This window comes from Girardinichthys multiradiatus, chromosome 21 (genome assembly GCF_021462225.1).
Source record: "Girardinichthys multiradiatus isolate DD_20200921_A chromosome 21, DD_fGirMul_XY1, whole genome shotgun sequence".
In the NCBI taxonomy this organism is placed as follows: Eukaryota; Metazoa; Chordata; class Actinopteri; order Cyprinodontiformes; family Goodeidae; genus Girardinichthys; species Girardinichthys multiradiatus.
In genome coordinates, this window is record NC_061813.1 from 13,240,187 (window position 1) to 13,259,995 (window position 19,809).

The window sequence follows — 19,809 nt, forward strand, 5'->3', positions numbered from 1 at the left end:
ACTTAATTAAAGGTGGGTTGGTACTGGGTGAAAAGTGACGATGAGAACACGAAAAGACGTGGTTAACACTTAAGAGATTTTCATCAGCCTTGGGAAAACTTTCCTCCACGATTACTCTACCTTTGAACACTGACCATGGTGTTAAAACCGTCTCGGCTGCTATTGAACCAGTCACAGAGGCGGGTTTACCCCGCTGCGTTAATTCAGGACAGGGCTAGGAGGTATGCCGCAGTGGTATCGAGCATTTCTCCGGTCAAATTGAGTCTGACAGCTGTCAGCACCTCAGCAGCTTCGCACTGTGCGGTCACCGCTGCATCTTCGCCTAACTTTGAGCGGCAGCCATTAAGATGGAGAGGAGCTCTTGGACTCAAGGTTACGGGTCTTTCTGCCGTAAGAAACATGTCCGTACGAGGTAAACCAGTTAGTTTCTCGGTTCCTTGAACTAGTCCAAATCTAAAATATATTAATGTGCAGTATTAAACCAAGGCTGGAAATATTTTAAACTCCCGACAGGGAAGTTTCTCGTTACTTAAAACAAGCCGGTTTTTCAAAATAAAAGCTCTCTTTAGGTCAGTTGAGGATACTGTGACGATTTTCTTTGTAGAATAACTTGAATAGAATAAACAAAATATGTTTTTTTATAGTTAACCATTTTGTGAATGCCACAATATCTGTCAGTCAGGGCAGTGTTAACTATTTCAAAGCCTTGAAACTGTTTCAAATAAAAACCCATTAACATAAAACATATTCTGTTTCCATAACACAACTTTGTTGCTCCTGTTCCAGATGTTTGTCCAACAGTGTATCAATATTAGAAGTCTAAATGAAATTTAAATATCCATCCATCTATACCTGATTGACCCCGTAGGGTAAGGGGAGGCAGTGCCTGTTTAAATATTTACTTTTTGTTTGTTTGGGCTTTATTTCAGAACTTAAAACCTCCTCCAGGGCTTTCCAATATGATCTGAAACCCGACATACCAAAAACCGAAGGCCGTAAGCTGTTTTTTGACACTCATGCAGTTGTGCAACTTCTTGAGGAAAATGGTTTGGATTTTTTTTTTCTATTTACAAAACATCCAGTTTACATCTTTCTGACAAACTAAGTATTATTTAAATAGATATATCAGTCTGTCTTGTCATTTTTCTTTGTTTGTCATCAGGATTCAGTACTCGGCAAGCTGAAGAGTTAGTTAAAGTGCTGATCGGGACCACAAACTCTAACATGGATGTTGTTTATAGTGACATGGTGACCAAAGTGCAACAGGTGAGATCTTAAAAGGAAGATTAGGCACAGTTATAATGTTGTTGTTTTTTTTATTAAGCAAAGGTTAGGTCTTGAACCCTCAACCTTGTGTTTATTTTTACCGTTGAATCATGACCGTTTAAGGTAAATAAAAACAGTAGTTCGGTCATGTTGCTAAAAAACCTTTCAACAATAGTGGGTTTCTCAACCCAGAGATTAGTATCATAAACAGCTCTTTTTGGCCTATTGTCATTTAAATTTACCGTATTTTCCGCACTATAAGGCGCACCGGATTATAAGGAGCACCTTCAATGAATGGCCTATTTTAGAACTTTTTTCATATATAGGGCGCACCGGATTATAAGGCGCATAGAATAGAAGCTACTGCAGTCAAACGTTTGACTGGGGTTGCGTTATGCATCCACTAGATGGAGCTGTGCTAAAGAGAATGTCAACAAAACAGTCAGATAAGTCAGTCAAACTTTATTAATACACTACAAACCAGCGTTCTGATAACTCCATTCACTCTCATGGTAAGGTCTCCTCTACATAGAATTCTATTGAATAGAGCCAACCGCACGTTAGGAATGCATTGGAGTTTATGAAGTTGAAGTAGAAATCAAACGTTAGTTAAAACGTGAAAGGGAACTTTTCCCTGATTCAGTAAACACGTAAAAGAAACAGTTTGATGCACTAAATCAAACGTTAGTACATTCACAATATAGTAGCGTTAACTGTTGAATTCTCTCGCTGCTGCTCTATTCCCATGTTCGACTGCGTAGCTGACAGCCTTGAGTTTGAACTCAGCATCGTAAGCGTGTCTCTTGAAAGGTGCAATTTTGGGGTCGTTATACACACACAAGTGGTGTTGGACTAGGAGTAAGCACAGTACAGGTGTTTACCGCTATTACTTCGGCGACACTCCTGACTACGGTAGCCGTAATGCTGCAAGCGGTGCGGCTTTGTAGTTTACCAGTCGTACTGAAACATTTTGACAGAGCGCCGTGTACAACCAGTATGGATCAACCAATTAACCAATTGATCCATATATAAGGCGCTCCAGATTACAAGGCGCACTGTCATTTTTTGAGAAAATTAATGGTTTTTTAAGTGCGCCTTATGGTGCGGAAAATACGGTCAGTCCATTTACTTACTACTTAGACTAAAAACTACGCTATTGAGAACCCCAAGCAGCATCCACGCTTGTTCAGGATTTCACTTCATCTCACATTTCATATCTGTACAAAAGGGTTTTTTACAGATGTCCCAGCCTCATCACATACTTTTTAAACTTATCAGGATCAGACATCTTGATATCTGTTTTCAAAAGCATCCCTTGCAAAAACTGTATTATAGGTCGTTTACATTATTTTGTTGATCAACGAATCTGGATTTTCCTTAACAATTGAAGTCTCTTTACAATGACATTCACAGTGGCGGAGACTGTATTGGCTGCTAAAGCCCCTGGTCACTCTCTTGTCATTTGAGATGCTCTGTGTTCAGATGTCCCCTGCTATCCTGGCAGAGCAGCGCAGAAAGCAGCCGAAACACTGGTCATTCAAATTTATGACCTTCAAAGCATAAGTACCCGGTTTTTGAAACCAGGGGAAACCTTTTTCTGTAAGTGTTTTAACTGGAACCACACTAAAATATCTTAAGTGCCAAAATATCGACAACTCGTATCGAAATCGAGAGTAAACATGCTAATGTTAGCCTAGCACTTCATTTCACTTCCCCAGATATAAACAACATCAGCAGGAGTGAAGATGCAAGTTTATTGAAAGCTTTAGCTATTTCTGTAGAGTTCTATGTATGTAACAACAAATGATAAAAGGTGACGCGTTGTTTGAACATTTTAGCTTCTGTAACCCAATTAACCTGTTTCGGAGCAGCGTTGAGCTGCAGAAACTTCAAATAGGACACAATATTTTGATGTCGAGTGAATACAGTGTTAGGAATGTTGTTGGTGGATGAGGTAACTGGAACTCGATCACATTACTACTGTAGATCCTTTAATACTGATGATGCATGATACTGCTCTTACATAGCTTGGATGTTAGATGATATTAAAGTATCAAACCTGTTTTATAATGACTTATTGGAACATACGTAGTTTTTGTTGGGTTTTTTTCGTCTAAATTGTTTAATGCCCAGTTGTTCTATTAATTTTATTTTTTGCAGGAAATCATGTTGCAGCAAGTAATGTCCAAAATAGCTGCTGTAAAGAAGGACATGATTATCCTTGAGAAGAGCGAGTTCTCCACTCTTCTAGCAGAGAACGAGGTAAAATGTGATTTATCAAGCTATTCTCAGCTGAAAACATGTGAGAAGTAGCAACAAATTTGACTCCAAAATTATGCTTGAAACTGAAACCTAACACCACACACCAGAACTGGGGTATTACCAATAAGATGACTATCTTGCATTATTGTAGAAAATAATCTGAATACCTGTTTTTATGTGTTTTGTGTATGTTTCTGGTCTCACAGTTTCCATATTTTAACATTTCTCCAGAAACTCAAGAACCTGTTATTACAGATAAAGATCCAACTGGTTGTAAGTGTTGATTTTGGTTTTTGTATTAAATCTGCTGTTTCAACAACATCTTCATGAGCGTTGTTTTAAGTATAAAAGTATTTTTTCCATTTAATTTCATTAAAGGCATTTTTTCAGCATTGTTTTTTTTTTCCTCCTTGGTTTCTCTGTTTTCCCTCGCCTCTTCCATCTGGCAGGATGTCATGAGCAATGTACGCTCTAATAATATGTTGGACCTGAATTTGGAGAAAAGCCGTGCAAAAGAACTGGTGAGTTTTCAGGTAGAGCTATATTGGATATGATAAGCTGAGAAATACTGGAACCTCATTTGTACCCCCTTACGAATAGATTTTGTTGACACTGTTTTAACTTCAATGCAGGTTGGTCTAGAAAGTGTCGCCTCTCTTAAAAACAAAGATTGAATCAGTCAAAAAGGCAAATTTAAGTTTAAATTGGAAATTGTAGGAAAAAGCGCTTTACATATTTGAAGGATTCCTACGTGTGTCAAATGTGTATTGTTGTTTAAGAAAACCGTTTGCAAAGTTCCAACAGCATTTTAATTATCATTGATAGAGCTAACGTAAGCCTTGGGTTCATTTAGTGGGGTAGCTGGAATAAAGCAGAGTTATACTGTAGCTCTGCTTTTGCCTCTCTGTAGTTCAGGCTTCATGAGATTCTTTTCATAAAATGATTTTGTTTTCAACCTTTTTATCATTAAGTGATAACTCTAGACCTCTTTTATCCTCCTGAGCTCTCCTAAGTTATCAAAAATATTAGCTTCATCTAAATGTCTGGGTTGAATCCGGTTGTCTTGTAAAGTGCATGTTGATGAAAATTGTGAATTGGTCATTAAGACATGAAATGAGTTGAAAACCTGGCCTGGCATCAAGCTACAGATGTGTTTGTGGTTGAATCAGGACGTCTAAGAAAATCACCTCCTTTCAGGATGGTTAAATATGAAAGCTGACTCTAAATTTTCCTGCTACTATTTTAACATTAGCACCCCAGAATTATTCTGGGTGTGTGCCAGAGATGCTTGCACGAGACTCTTTGTTTAGTTTGTTTTTTTAGACACCAGGGTTTCCATCTTAAAAAGCCTTACATTTATTTATTAATTTTAAAATAAATCCAGATTTTAATCCTAGCTTTCAAACTTAATTTGGTTACATAATAAATTTGTACATCCAATGCTGGGGATTGCAATAGCAGCAGTCTGTTCCATGTTTTGTAGTCCTGTTTCAGGAACTGAATTATTACTCTGTAAAATTCATCATGGCGGGATTTAAACAGTCCTATCCGAAGGAATTTATCGCCTGAAATGTTATTTCCGAAAATGTACTTCTGAAAGCAACTTATTGATGAGTTCAAGGCATTCTTGGTACTTTATCCACTCCTTTGGGAGAAGGCAAACGTTACTAGGTCTGACTTGGAAAAACACATTTTAGTATTACTGTGTTTAGCTACTGTGTACAAGGTGTCAGATTGACTCATATGCCAGAGCAGAAACACCAAGAAAAGTGTTAAACTTCACCTACTGAATCTTGCAGAAACACAGACCTTCCAAGTGGTTATTATGAACACTGACTTCAACAATTAGCCAGCTTGTAATACATGCCAGAATGAGACAAGAACTTTAAATCAGATTCTCCTCTGAAACAACCAAGTGTGCATGCTGAAAAGGGCAGCTGTTGCTTTCTGCAAAGCCTCTTCTGGCCTTCTTTCTCATCATACAGAAAACAAGGTTGAAGTTTCACAAACTTTGTTCGTATTCCTGACTACAATCTGCTGCTTCGATGTATGTGTGAAGAAAAGTCCAAGCGTAGTTCCCCTTTCGATTCTCCATTCACTCTCCTTTTAATGTTATAATGGGAAGGTTTGAAGAGACCACCTAAACCACTATCTTTATTCACTTTGACAATAAAATATTGTTCATATTTCCAGAAAGCACAACATGAGAAGAAGCTTCTGGAAACAAGAACTGATATTCTGGAAATGGTTTGTATAAATCTTACAAGCAGTCATGCAAATGTGCAGTAAGAATCGTTCCATTCTGCACAGTTTATCCTCTTGGAAACATTCAGTTTTCAGGTTGATCTTTTACAATGACTTATTTAAATATTGCTTTGTTTGTTTTAATTGCGTTTTTGTGCAGACAGTGGAGCAGGATCGTCATCTAACCCACACAAACATGAAATTAGACACTGAAGTGGCTGGTTTGAAAACCATGTTGGAGTCTCATAAACTGGATACTATCAAATATCTCGCAGGTAAGATATTACATAGTTTGTTTTTATTTTTGAGTGGTTAAATAGTTTGGGACCTCTCATCACTATAGTCATGTCGGCAGCTGTGCTCTAAACCTAACTGAGGAAACGGTTTGGAGCCTTTGGAAAATAATCTACTTAATATTTGGCAAGAAATGAATTATAAGGTCTAAGTAGAATATTTTTTCACATCCACTACTGTCCAACAATCTCCTAGGTGTGTTCAGCTCTGTTGTTTCTTAACAATGATTTATTCCCTTTTTCTTATCTTTCAGGTTCAGTGTTCACCTGTCTCACTGTGGTCTTGGGGTTTTACCGTATTTGGATGTAAACTAGTATAAATGACAACTTCTGGAATGACTGTGTTGGTTCTGACAGTGAAGCCCTGGATCTTGCACCAGCTGAAGAACGGCTATTAGATATTGGATCTCATTTTGGTGCATTTCATTCCCAGTTTGGCACAGAAAAGGTCTGTCACTGTGTTCTATGTCAGAATAATCCAAATAGGAACAACTCTCATCATAGCATCTCAAAAGGACTGACTAGTTATTATTTGTTCCCCTTTTTAGTTTTACTTAGTGACATATTTGCTTTGCTTTCCTTTTATCTGTACAAACCAGCTGTGTGTTTAGTTATAACAGTTGTAATTTTCTCTCAGGTGAGGGTGATGGCTATTTCATGCTAGTGTTTATTCATGATTAAAGAGTTTTTTCCTCTGACCGGTCACAGAGTGGACTTGGCCTGCTGATGGGGTCCAATTTTGGGGATCTAAATGAACCTTTGGAGCTTATTCGGCTGTTATGTTGCCATTTTAATCATACCACAGAAAAACACAGCCTAAACTGCACACTCAAGGCACCATTAAGAAATCTAAAAATAAAGTGATGCAAAGGTAAGTGCAGCAAAAGGCAAAATATTAAAATGTATTTAGAATTCTTATTGTAACTACAATACTCTTTCAATGAATTAGTGTTATAAGTTTTTAATAAGATCATCTTTGATGTTTTATTTAAATAGATCTCACTTGGTCTGCAGTACAACTGTTTTTAATGAAGAAATATGTTGTATTAGCAAGTACCTCTTGCAATTACTCTGCTGCTAACAAGGTGACTTTTTGAATGTATTTTCTTTTACAGCAAAGTCAATTCAATTTACAATCAAGTCAATATCTTATTTTATCTCTTATATTTTTGTATTCTGTAAATATGTTTCTGCATATTAAGCAATACATATTATACTACTTTAAAATGTTGTGAGGAATGATTTGCATATATATAGTGTTTTGATTTGTACTTTCAGAATTGATTCTGAGACATTTATTGAAATGAAATAAAAGTTTCAATTGGCCAATTTGTGGTTTGTGTAAACAAACCACAAGTGCTTTTCAGCATCAAGCTGTCTAAATGCTTTCAACTTTTAGATTTTAGGGTTGTTTTTTTTCACTTATTGTTTGTCCATGAATTGTTCCTGGCCATTTATTTAAACCACCTAAAAGATCGCCGAAGAACCCATATAAGAGGACGCAGCTAGTTGCTTAACATGTGTCTGCAGAGAACAAATGGCATAGTTACTTACATCCACAAAGATGTCAAACGTAGCTCATTTTGACAGCCATAAATCATTTTTTATGAAAAAGATTTTCAAACCGCTTCTAGCTGAAAACTTGGCATCTTTTATTTTCTTAGGGACACCTTAGATATGTTGCTCATACATACAGATTGTTGAGATATGTTGCTTGTAACTTGAAAGCAATTACAAACAAAAATTATAAAAGAACTTTAATTATGTTTTATATCTTAGATTCCTTAAAGTAGCCGCCCTTTGCTGCAATGACTGAAATATTAACCATTGGCCGTCTTTCAGTGAACCTCTGGGAAGTTCTTTGGATCGGCTGGTACGCTGATTCAAACACATCTGTAGCTTATACGGCTGGAAGACTCTTTGGAAAACCATTCCAGATGACCACCTCATGAAGCTCATGGAGAGAATGCCAAGAGAGCTGAGGTGTGTGGAGGGCCAAAAGGGACAAATTAAATAAATGAATTCATCATGGAATAAATGTTCCAACAAATAATATATGAAGAAATGAAATAATCAAATGCAATTTTTAAACAAATTCACTTAAAATACATATAATTATTTCACTCTATATTTTAAATATGGAGAGTAAGAATCATGTAAGTTTAGAGGGTCGACAGTCTCTGGCCCTGTTATTTGGGGGGTCACAGGTTGAAAGGTTTGGGAAACCCTGGACTAGTGAACAGCATGAGATGTCATTGTCAAGCTGTAATTGATGCTCAAGGGCACAGAGAGTTTGGCATTTTCTGTTGTGGTATACTCACCATTGTTGTTGGCTTTTGCTTCAATAAATTGAGAGAAAGAAATGCCCTACTTTCATGATAAAATATCAATAAATCAGTGAATGTTTTGCGTTTTCCATAAATTTCACCCAAAAGTCCAAACTTTTTGTGAGGAGCGTATAAAACAAAACATTTACAAAGCCTGGAAATGTATTGATCTGGATCACTGGAAAAGGCTCCCCACTCTGATCTGGACAGGTTTGGGTTTTATTCTGAAAAACCTTTGAACCGGAAGTGTTCCTTCCGCAGCCTCTGTTGTGCTCCGGACACGTGTGTATGTCATTTAAGGGTTGTGGTAACCAACTATCTACATGACACTTTGTTGTAAGTGACATATGTGAAAATAAAAGCTGCTAAGAGCTCAGAGTTTATTTAGGTGTCCTATTTGTTTAGTGAAATATGCTACTTTTTAGCTAGCAGTAGCATTTGATTTGCACTGGAGTCAGCCTTAAAGTATTCGTTTTGTTTTTGCAGACATTTGTAGAAGTCTACCATCATGGCTGATGCGTTTAGTAGCAGCTCGGAGACTGTGATTCAGCGTGTGGTTGACGTTAACCTGAAGGAAAACACTCCGGCTGAAAAACTCTTTGAGTTGTATCAGATTAGGAAGACATGCGCGTTCATAAACGAGCATAACTTTGGAAAGGTGAGACCCTTGGCTTTTTAAACACTTTCCTGCATTTTTTTTTAACCAAGCCATGTGTGTTCTGGGTTGATTAAATTGCTTAAGTGGACGGAAGGTAGATGTTTGTCATCGCCGTATTATAAAAGGTGTTAATTCTCTTTTAGGTTGCTCTGCAGTTTCCTGATGAGTTGCTGGTTGACTCAGCGGCAGTGGCTGAAGAGATCGAGAGAAACAATCAAGCCAAAACGTTTATTTTAGGAGATACGTCTTATGGCAGGTACCGGCCCTGCTGGCAAAAAACTTGAGATTGGGACGGATGTTCACCTTTCTACAGGACAACGACCCTAAACATACAGCCAGACCTGTAATGAAATGGTTTAGATCAGATCATATTCCTGTGTCAGAATGGCCCAGTCAAAGTCCAGAACAAAACACAATTGACTGTTAGTCCTGCACTGTTATAAAAGTAGATCATAATGGTATGATGTAAAGTTCTAAAACAGCTGCAGAGGATATTCATCATTTTAAATAAAAATAAATTTGAATATTTATTGCAGATCATCGGTTTTGTTGTAGTTTATTTCATTTGGAAGAAATTCCAATCTGAAATGGTCCTTGGATGTAATATTTGTGTGACCTCCTCTGTCTTTTCAACCTCTTCTGAGCAGCTGCTGTATTGACGAGGTAGCAGCAGAACATGTTGGAGCTGACTGCATTGTGCACTACGGCAGCGCCTGCCTCAGCCCGTCCAAACGGCTTCCCGTGATGTACGTCTTTGAGAAAAGACCGCTAGATGTGGAGATGTGCACCGCCTCTTTTAGGGAGCTCTACCCGGACCCACAGACGAACATCCTCCTCCTCTATGATGTCAACTACGATCATGCTATCGGTAATTTTTCCCAGAGAAGTATACGTTGTTTTTTGTTAAAATTGCACTTCTTAGCCAATTTCTTTCCTTTTTTTTTTTTTCTTTCAGGCAATCTTTTGACGCACCTATTGCCAGAGTATCCGAACCTTGTAGCCACTGAGCTTGTTGTTGAAGGGGAACAGTGTTACAGTCACGGACGGCTCAACAGAGACAATAACATAATATCTCCTCCTGGGGATGACAACAGCCAGACCATTTGTCAGTTTGGACGGCAGTTCTCCTTAAAAAGTGGTTCATCTTTAACGGACTACCGTATGTTCTATGTAGGCCAGGAGGGAGCAACTTTACGAAACTTCATGATGACCTGGAATCGCTGCTCATTTTGCTCATTTGATCCTGTGTCAATGAAGGGAAGGATCGAGTCTGTGAATGTCAACCGTGCTCTGATGAAGCGCTATTATGCCATTGAAAGGGCCAAAGATGCCAACGTGGTCGGCATCCTTGTTGGCACCCTGGGCGTGGCCGACTACCTCGCCATCCTCCAGCAGCTCAAAGAGACTCTTCACAGAGCCGGCAAGAAGAGCTACACGTTTGCCATGGGGAAGCTCAATGTACCCAAACTAGCAAACTTCCTGGAAATCGACATCTTCGTGCTCATCGCATGTCCCGAGAACTCGCTGCTGGACTCGAGTGAGTTCTTCAAACCTGTGGTGACACCGTTCGAGATGGAGGTAGCCTGCAACAGGAAGAGGGAGTGGTCTGAGGAATATGTCACAGATTTCCGACACCTGCTGCCAGGTCTGACCGCCATTTATTCAGCAGTTCTTTGGAACGCTATGAAGACCAACCAGTCTATTAATCTGAACCAGGTTCTTCACTGTTGTCTGGTAGATTTAACCAGATTATTAAATGTTACACAGGGGTTCCTACCTATTCATTTCATTTAAACAAATTATCTCTAGGAGAGAAAAATAAAGATTAAAAATATGTAGGAAGAGCAACTTAAAATGGGGTTATAAACCATATATACATTCTCATTTTTAAAGCTAAGGAGAATATAATATAACCCTAACTAGTGGCCTTTATTTTGTTGTTTTTGGAAAGTAAGCAGGCAGGAAGTGGGGTGGAGAGAGGGGTAAGACATGCATCACAGGTCTCAGAGTTCAGGACTTGAACCAGGACAGCTGCGTCGAGGACTGAAGCCTCCTTCAATGGGTTATGTGCTCTAACTGCCATGGGCACGCTCTTTTGGGTGTATATTTAAACACGTAACTAGTAGTCAGAGCCTGCCATGTCTGAGCTTTCTAGGGACATGTAGGAAACGACTAAAAAGATGAAAATATGTCAAAAATGCAGTTTGTTACCAATTTGAACTTTCTTACTAGTTGCACGCCCAATCAATCCAACATTAACTCTTGCAGGAATAAACTGGATAATTATAGTGTGACCTACACTGTTTACCAATCATTTTGTCACTGATCAAGTTTTACATTTATCGGCTCTGACCTCTGGATGCCAGGACATAAACTGTAGTATCTCCAGATCCTGATATTGAATATTGTTTAATATATTAATAGTTATTATATTTATTAATATGTAATGTATTAATACTATAAATATATATATATATTAATATTGTAAAATATTGTTTATTTCCAATCCCTCCAGCTACATGATAAAAATCAAACTTTCTTGAAATACGGTTTGTATAAAAGATGCACAGACTGCAGTTATCAAAAATGTCACAATTTCAAAACACCTACCATATTAGGTCTTGAATTTATCAGTTATTTTGTTTGCTATCCACATTTATCTATTTGTTCATCCTTTCATCCATCCCGTCAATTTAACATCATCCATCTCTTTGTCAGTCAGCATCTTTCTTTTCAGTGTTGATGCGTTTAGCTGTCTGTTCATCGGTCCATTGGTCTATCTTACATCAAGTCTGTATATTCCATCCATGCCAATGTCTGATTATGTCTATATTTATCATTTAAATCCAACCACAGCAGAAATATCTGATACCTGATCAAATTTTGTATTTTTACCTAAAAGCTCCAAATACTGACTGTAAACTCTGGAGATTTGAATCTGGATAAGAATTGAATTTTGAACAGAAGAAAATGTGATGGAACCCTGATTACATTTTGCAGTAAAATTAAAAATGCATCTCATTTTACAAATAGGAGAACAGTTCAGTGGCTTTTAATGAAAGCATTACTGTAAGGTTTTTCATTACCAAGGAACATCACACTTCCCTCTCCTGTAGAAGTGTTCTGATTCTCCAGTGCTGCAATTCAAGTTCATACCAGGATGCTCCTCTTAATGTTTTGGGGGAAAAATTGAAAAAAGGATTTAATTTCTGCCATTTATATCCTTATTAATGTGTTTTATTATATCTAAGCTTCTTTATCCCTGGAACAGGTGGACGGAGTCACGTGCCGATGGCTGACCAGCAGAAAGATGACGACGAGATCGATGTATCGTTAATAACCGGAGCTCTGCGCAGTCAGAACCTGCTGAACAGCGAGCCTGTAGAGTCCTCGTTTGGGTCTTCTGTGGTGCTGAGGAACCAGACTCTGACTGTAGCCAACACGAACTCGGCAGGTACAGAACAGTCAGAAACATCTGCTGCAGTTATCCAACATACCCACTTTTTTTTTGTTGCATGTTGTACAGCATATTCAAAGCTTTGACAGAATAGATTATATCCTACAATCTGAGATAACCAACCAAGGTTTTTCTGCTCTTTTCTTTGCTTTCTAGCGTCTTTTCTGGCTGGTCGAAGCTGGCAAGGCCTGGAGCAGAAGCTGGGAGAGACTCCTGTAGTAAAGGCAGTGGAGGGCAGGAGAGGCATAGCTATCGCCTACGAGGAAGAAGGAACATCTTGATAAGTTACTAGAAATCCTCTCAGCCATCATAAGATAATTTATTCATTTATGAATGGACAATTATACCACCAGGAGCTAAATGTTTCTTTCATGTTTTGTTCCTGTATTATCAGTCAGCACAACCTTTTTATTTCAGTAATGTTTAATGAATAATTGAATGTAACACAATTTAAATAACTGATTACAATTGATTTCTCACTTTCTGCTTTGTGTACAATTCAGTTTACATAAATTTATTGTTCATTCGTTGGAACTTCCTCAGCAAAAGACGCAGGGAATATACCAATATTCCCATTGCACTGCCCTTCCAGCCAATCCTGGTTTACTAAAGGAAAAGAAGATACTAGGTTAGACTTACATCCTTAATCAAATACGTTTGTTTTGCTTTTTTTTACTTTTTATGAAAGATATTGCAATATGTTCAAATGATTTAAAGCCCACCTCTGGAGAGCAACCTGATTTTATCTCCTTCCTGAAAGCTCAGATCTTCTGGTTTTGAAGACTGGTAGGAATGAAGCGCCACGAAGTAAATCTCTTTCTCTGACTTTCTATCATTTTGCTGCAATTACAAAACAAGCATTCGGTTTTTAAAAAGGTCAGTGAAAATTCAGATTTTTCCTCAATTCAAAATGTGTTTAGATTTTGTGAGTGCATAAAATTATTTTGTTAATATTCACCCAACCACAACCTATTGCCATTTTTCCATATTGCTTCATGTTATTTCAGGGTTCTTACCGTTTAAAAAGGCTTCCTACTGTAGAAATATCTGCTATAGTTTCTTAGTGAACTTTAGTATTATGGTAAAAAATTTATGTTGAAGATGGAGAACTAGAGATTTGAATCTGGAAAAGTCTGGAATGTTTAAATAAAAAATGTGCAGGAACCATATTTATTGGTATTCTCCACACAAGTGTCGATTAAACTGCATTCATACTCGTTCGTAGTCAATATGTTGGGCATAACGGTTAAATTCATCTGCATGATCACTATAAAACATGTAAGGTTAATTAAATCCTGTCACAAGCCTTTACTATGTTGTGTTAGCAGCATTCCCATAGTGAACCATCACTACCTTACCTCTTTGGTAGTACACCACAAGGTGATGAGCCCATCCTGTGCACGGCTCCACACGTCTGTCATCTGCATGTTATCGAGGAGATGTTTTCCTCGAGAATCTGAGCTGTAAATAAACACCTTTTTCTATGAGTATTACAATTTAAAAATCACAGATGCCAGTTTAAAATGAAGCTTGTACCTCAGGGAGATCACTGTAGAGGGGAGGTTCAGCTTCTTGCTGATTTTCTCTATCAGAACCACATAAGGAGACCCACATGGTACTGAGATTGCAAAGTTGAAGGTGAAGTGGATTTTGACAAAACAACTGTCTGTTGGTTGGGTGATCTGGTAATAATAATAGAAGCAGCACTGTGTAAATTAAAACATCCAAATTATAGCTGTAGTGATGGACAGGTAAGCATAAAGGATAAAAGATGTATGAGGATGCAACGAAATGAAGGATTATCCTCGGCGTACCTGCTGCTGAGTGTTCCTGCTGCTGCTGCTGCTGGGAGTAAGACCTTCCAAGCACAGAATGAGGAAGACATGTTTAAACAGAGGTCCAATGAGGTCTCAGTTATGCTTCATCGTAATATCTACCTTGAATCCTCATTGGTCTGCTTGGAGGATCTCGACTATGAAGACGAGCCACACCCTGTTGGTTGAAAATGTATCAGGTGAGGATGAATGATTTAGCTGAAATGTGTCAAAGTTTAAACAGCAAAAGAAATTATTCCTGCTGATATAATACTCATACCTTGGCTGGTTTAGAACCCAGGGAGATTTCCAAACGTTCCAGGTAGTTGTAAGGAACAAGCCCCTTCTGCAATTAACATCATAGTGACTATTTATGCACTTATTAAGCTGAATTATGATGCCTCCCACAATAATTGGCACCTCTGGTCAAGATGAGTGCAGAAGTTTTAAGAACATTTTCTTGCAGCAGCGTGAAAAGCATTGCTGCACACAATCCTTCCCTCCCACTCACTGTGTATGTGGCAAACAACCCGGGTCCAGCCTTGTTGGTCTTAGTTCCAGTTGTTTCAAACGTTTCACTGCAACAAGTTTAGACAGGTAGCTATTTTCTTGCAGACATTTGCTGACGTATGAAGATCTACCTTGTTTGAAGGGCATGTTCTTTTATTTTGATGGAAGACTAGGAGGAATGGACCTCAGAAACTTAATGGGTTATAAACTGCTTGGCATTCTGATCAACTTAATCCTAGATTAAATGCTTAAGTTACCTTAGCCCCTTTTCCACCAATAGTCCTAGGATTTGTTTTACCCAGGTAATTGTGTACGTTCTTTTTCCATTGCCACGGATCATTTATTAAATCAGCCTAATGACGTAGGGGGAAGTTTACTCCACAAGTATTTCTCAACATGGGATTCCTCCCCTCTGAATGAACATACTCAATTAAAAGTTTAGGTTTTTACAAATATATGAGCAACAATAAAAAAAAAAAAATCATTTATATTAAGGCTTGTTTACACATTTTAACCAGGGGTGCCTGTAGGATGCTGTATGTGCATAAAAACAACCAAAAACTAATACAAAAGCCTATTCTGAACAGTTTACATGACTGGGCTCTTACCCTTTCATTGAAGACCACGTATGCCCAGTTGTCGGCCCCCTTCTGCAACACAAACACGATGTTGCCCGGCACGACAGCCAACTCATCGCTGGTCTCAGGAACAAACTCAAACAGCACAGTGTGGGCCTCCCCCTCCAAAGCTCTGTGAAACAACATGTCCTCATGGCACAGTCCTCTGATATTACAGCATAATTTAGCTTTTTTTTTTATCTACTTTTCTGTTGGTTGACTTTACAAATAACCCTTAAATAAAAGCAAGTTTAAACAAATAATTATTCTTCAGAATTTGCTTGGAACAGCAGTTGTAAATTTTGGCAGCATCATGCTGTGGGAAACCAAACCTTTGATCTGTAACAGCTATGTAATGCAGTTTTAGGGACTGTAACGATCCAACAACGTGACTTACATACCTCAGCACCTCTGGTTCTTTAGGAGCAGCTGGACCATCTTCGACCTTTAGTCAGAACACATAATTCAGTCACACGGACTGGATGCATCACAGTGTCAACTAGATTTCACACTGAACAGTCATTTAATAAATTAAGAGTATGTGTTCTGATGAGCCTCATTTGTCAGATTAAAAGTATCTTTAGAAAACAATCTTTAAGCAGGTATTAAACATAGTTTTCATTAAGACTATATTTCTGTGTTAAACATTTTTTTTCAATAGTCTTATGTAATATTCTCATCTTAAATGTCGTTTTTTTGGTTTTTTTGTTTGTCTTTTTAGGATTTTTTTCTACATAACCATCAGGTTTAATAGACATAAGAAAATCATGACACAGATTTCTTTATCTAATATGAACAGGTGTCTCACCTGTGGCTGTAATGGGGCAAATCCAGAGAACTCGTCTTGTGGAACGACAGAGGCAACAACCTGAGCATTTGAAAGAAACAGGCTGTAAATATCCCTCTTGGACATCATAAAAGTATTTTCTACCAACTTATTGTAAAGAAAAGGGAAACGGATGACTTTTAAGTAAAGATAAGTCATTTATACACAAGTTCACAAAAAGCAGGAGTAGCTGACTGTGTGTTATGCAGACATATAATACCTTTGCTTTGCCCAGGTAGTCCTTCTTTTCCAGCTCTGCTACATAGTGCTTGTTTGGTTTGAACAACGTTTTGGATGGGAACTCAACCAGTTTGAACAGCTTTTGTTTCTGCAATTAAAGAGAGTAATTTAAAATATTCCTTAAGCATTTTGGGATATTCTGACGATATTTGGCTGAATATACAGCTGAAAAGACGGGTTACTTGAAGGGCAAGGTTTAACAGTGTTTATTACAGTGATAACATCATAACTGACCAGAGTTGCCTGCAGAGCTTTGTCGATGATACTGAGCTTGGCCTCTGTTTTGTAGTCGAGGGCCTTAGCCAGGTTTTCTTGGGCCTTTTCCCAGTTACCCAGCTGAGCCTCAGCCAGAGCGATATTGTGGAGAACCTGTTGCATTAAAATTCAGTGTCATACTATACAAGAAGTTTGTCCCTTTGTATGTTTTGAATCCCCTTTTTTAAGCAACAGAATAGAGCATAGGTTTCTATGAGCATCTTCCTCTATTGGTTTGGATGTAGAGTACCTTGCAAACTTATTTATAACTCTTGAACTTTTTCACATTTTGTCACACTACCGTCACAAATTTTTATAATTTTGGGGGGTATTTTGTGTGATAGACCAACATGATATACCCCATAAATGTGTGGGATCACGATGTATTTTTTCTTTTTACAAATAAAAGTCTAAAAAGTTTATTAGGCCCTTCTGAGTAAATACTTTGCAGAAACACCTTTTGCTGCAACCGGAGAGTGCCTGTGGACATTGGTGATCAAGCCTTGCCACGTACTTTATATTGGATTTAGATATGGATTTTGACAGGGTCCATTATAACACATGGATATACTTTGATCTAACTTATTTCCATGTTGCTCTAGCTATTTTTTGGGTCATTGTCCTGCTGGAAGACAAGCTTTTTAAGGCTTCTAACTGGGGTTTTGTTCATGAATTCACTGTATTCACTCAGTCAACCTTAATTAACTCTGGCCGACCTGCCTGTCCGTTCTGAAGAGTAGAATCTCCACAGCATGATGCTGCCATTGGCAACTTTCCCCATGGTGATGATCTACAATCTTAGTTTTCTGCCACACAGTGCATTTTGCACAGCTTTGGACAAAGTTTAAATGGTAAATCAGATTCTTCCACCTGAGCCGTGGGTCTCTGCAGCTCCTCCAGCGTTACCATGGGCCTCTTGGCTGCTTTTCTGCTTATTGGTCTCCCTAACAAACATTTATATTGATGGACATGAATTTAAAAGGAGAAATGAACTAAAGGTGAGCCAGCCTTTTTCAACCAGAGCCACCACAATCACAGAGCACAAAAAGAGAGGACCAACTTTTGGGTCAGATGGGTGTTTACTTTCTTGGGACGAACTTGGGTTTTTGCTCCAGTTCTAAAAGACCCTCTCTCTTGTGGATGGAGGGACTGTCAGCCTCCCCTCCAACAGCTGTCCTGTCTGCCCAGGAAGGTGACTGAGTCTGGGTGGCCACTGGTTCTGTGGACATCTTGGTGGTTTCTTTCTTTGGAATTTGAAACTGAATTGTAAACAGCATAAAGAGTAATCTTGCAGGTGAACCAAAACGTACGATGAATAAAAACATGGCAATCAGGCCCAAATAGAATCCAGCCAAGGCAGAAGTTCTTTGATTAAGTTCCTTGATTCAGCATTAGTCAGCTCACTGAAGTTACCCCATATGATGTCATCAGGCACTTATCAGTCCACCAGGGGAGGATTTGGAGGAATCTGGGTTCTTGGCACATTACGCAATTGAGTTAAACATAAAATCTACTATTCATCAAAATCAAATCCTTTTAGGTTTCAGGGAAAGAGACAGCTCCCTCTCAAATACTCTAGATAACATATACCACTGGCTGGGGCAGCATACTCTCACCTTCAGGGTCTGAGGCGGGCATTCAAGACATAAAACCCCTATTAGGAATTTACAGATTAATTATGGATCATTTAAAAGGGTTTCTAAACTAGTAGATGCAACTATTCTCTTTAAATGATTACTTTGACATGTTTTGATATGCATCTAAATAACGTTTTTGATCATAACAGCATCAGGGTCATAAACATTGTAGGAACATCATCTGTGGGATAGAAGGTTATTTTAGCTCCAGGCCTTGGTGGAAGTAACCAAATGTGGGGAAAAAGGTAATATCTGATCGCCATGGTAACGACATGTGACAAAGTGTAAAAAAAGTTCAGGGGATGTGAAGACCTTTGCACGGCACAGTAAATGTGGCATATTTTAGGATTGCTGAATGTAATCCTATGCTACTGAGAAGAGCTACTGAATGTAGCTCTTCTCAGTATCATTCTAACAAGGGTTGAGCGGAGAGGTATTTAAAAAAACTGCTCACCTCACATGCACATAGGATGTATCTGAGGCCGAGCGCTTTGTAATCTATCAGCTGGTTGTTTCTGAGTGCTTTAAAAGCTCTCTGAAAGTCAGCTGAGCTCTCCTCATACCTTTAGACAGAGTGGTGAAGGAAATTACACATGATAGTTGTCAGCTAAATCTATAATTAGTGCCAATCCTTTTTCATTTTATTGAAATGAGTTGCGTTACTTGCCTTTCCTTTTTGTAAAACGTTACTCCTCGTTGAAAGAAGGCAACTGCCAAATGCTCATCCTTACGTATGCTGCAATCAAACGCCTGAGAAATAGCAGAAAACAGTATAACTTCCTCTAAGGGAACAGAGGAAGGGTGAACTACTTCTCCTTTCAGGGTGACTTGCACACTCAGACACTACTGTATCGATACATTTCATCTCACAGCTGCACCAGCAGAATCTGGACGATTTCACTGTCTGATGTGAGCTACACGGTGGAAACACCTGATATTCTACGTAAAAATGGCCGACATTTCACTTTGCCATTCAGACATACCTTTTCAGCAGCATCCAGCTCTTGATTAAGAAGATGGAGGCAGCCGATGTCAAAGCAAATTTTGGAGTTTGGTTGTTCAATAGACAAAAAGATGCTGAGTGCTTCTGACCAGTCCTGTCTGTCAGCACAGGTCACAGCCTCATCCCACTGCCGCAGCGTGTCCACGAAAGACATGTTCGTTGGCTACAAGCACACTGAGGCCAAATTAGGGAAGCTCTTCTTATTTGTACAAAGTGAGATCAGGAAGTGTGATGACATGTTAGTGTTGAGTATTTTCCTGCACCACAACAAGTCCTATTTTTATCTGCATGAAATCTTGAGAGCAGACCATAAAAGGTGTTTAAATCCAGGGCCACTCCAACATTATTTGGGGTCCAGTGAAGAATTTGAATTGAGACCCTTTATCTAGTTAAGCCCACC

General features: G+C 38.6%; 3 protein-coding genes across 4 annotated transcripts; 2 read left to right on the forward strand and 1 right to left on the reverse strand.

The window, feature by feature from the left end:
• mcur1 (mitochondrial calcium uniporter regulator 1) lies at positions 1–7,434 on the forward strand. The gene is made up of 9 exons (XM_047350508.1): positions 1–412; positions 930–1,046; positions 1,163–1,266; positions 3,427–3,528; positions 3,760–3,801; positions 3,978–4,049; positions 5,722–5,775; positions 5,933–6,047; positions 6,320–7,434. Exons 1-9 carry the CDS (start codon positions 136–138, stop codon positions 6,373–6,375), a joined length of 939 nt encoding a protein of 312 aa, XP_047206464.1. The 5' UTR covers positions 1–135; the 3' UTR covers positions 6,376–7,434.
• Positions 6,799–12,991, forward strand: dph2 (diphthamide biosynthesis 2). 2 transcript variants are annotated; one of them, XM_047350506.1, is made up of 8 exons: positions 6,799–6,936; positions 7,908–8,048; positions 8,879–9,050; positions 9,194–9,306; positions 9,698–9,918; positions 10,006–10,695; positions 12,322–12,504; positions 12,664–12,991. In XM_047350506.1, exons 3-8 carry the CDS (start codon positions 8,901–8,903, stop codon positions 12,786–12,788), a joined length of 1,482 nt encoding a protein of 493 aa, XP_047206462.1. In that variant the 5' UTR covers positions 6,799–6,936; positions 7,908–8,048; positions 8,879–8,900; the 3' UTR covers positions 12,789–12,991. The 2 variants fall into 2 exon arrangements, with proteins under 2 accessions (XP_047206462.1, XP_047206461.1); XM_047350505.1 differs by lacking the exons at positions 6,799–6,936; positions 7,908–8,048 and adding an exon at positions 8,614–8,728.
• On the reverse strand, positions 12,913–19,709 carry ncf2 (neutrophil cytosolic factor 2). The gene is made up of 15 exons (XM_047350507.1): positions 19,390–19,709; positions 19,074–19,156; positions 18,861–18,969; positions 16,749–16,883; positions 16,495–16,602; positions 16,257–16,316; positions 15,850–15,893; positions 15,440–15,581; positions 14,602–14,667; positions 14,445–14,499; positions 14,322–14,365; positions 14,044–14,189; positions 13,866–13,968; positions 13,230–13,347; positions 12,913–13,113 (listed from the first exon to the last, which is right to left on the reverse strand). The coding sequence occupies exons 1-15, from the start codon at positions 19,561–19,563 to the stop codon at positions 13,022–13,024; spliced, it is 1,479 nt and encodes a 492-aa protein (XP_047206463.1). The 5' UTR covers positions 19,564–19,709; the 3' UTR covers positions 12,913–13,021.
• Between the last annotated feature and the right edge of the window lie 100 nt (positions 19,710–19,809).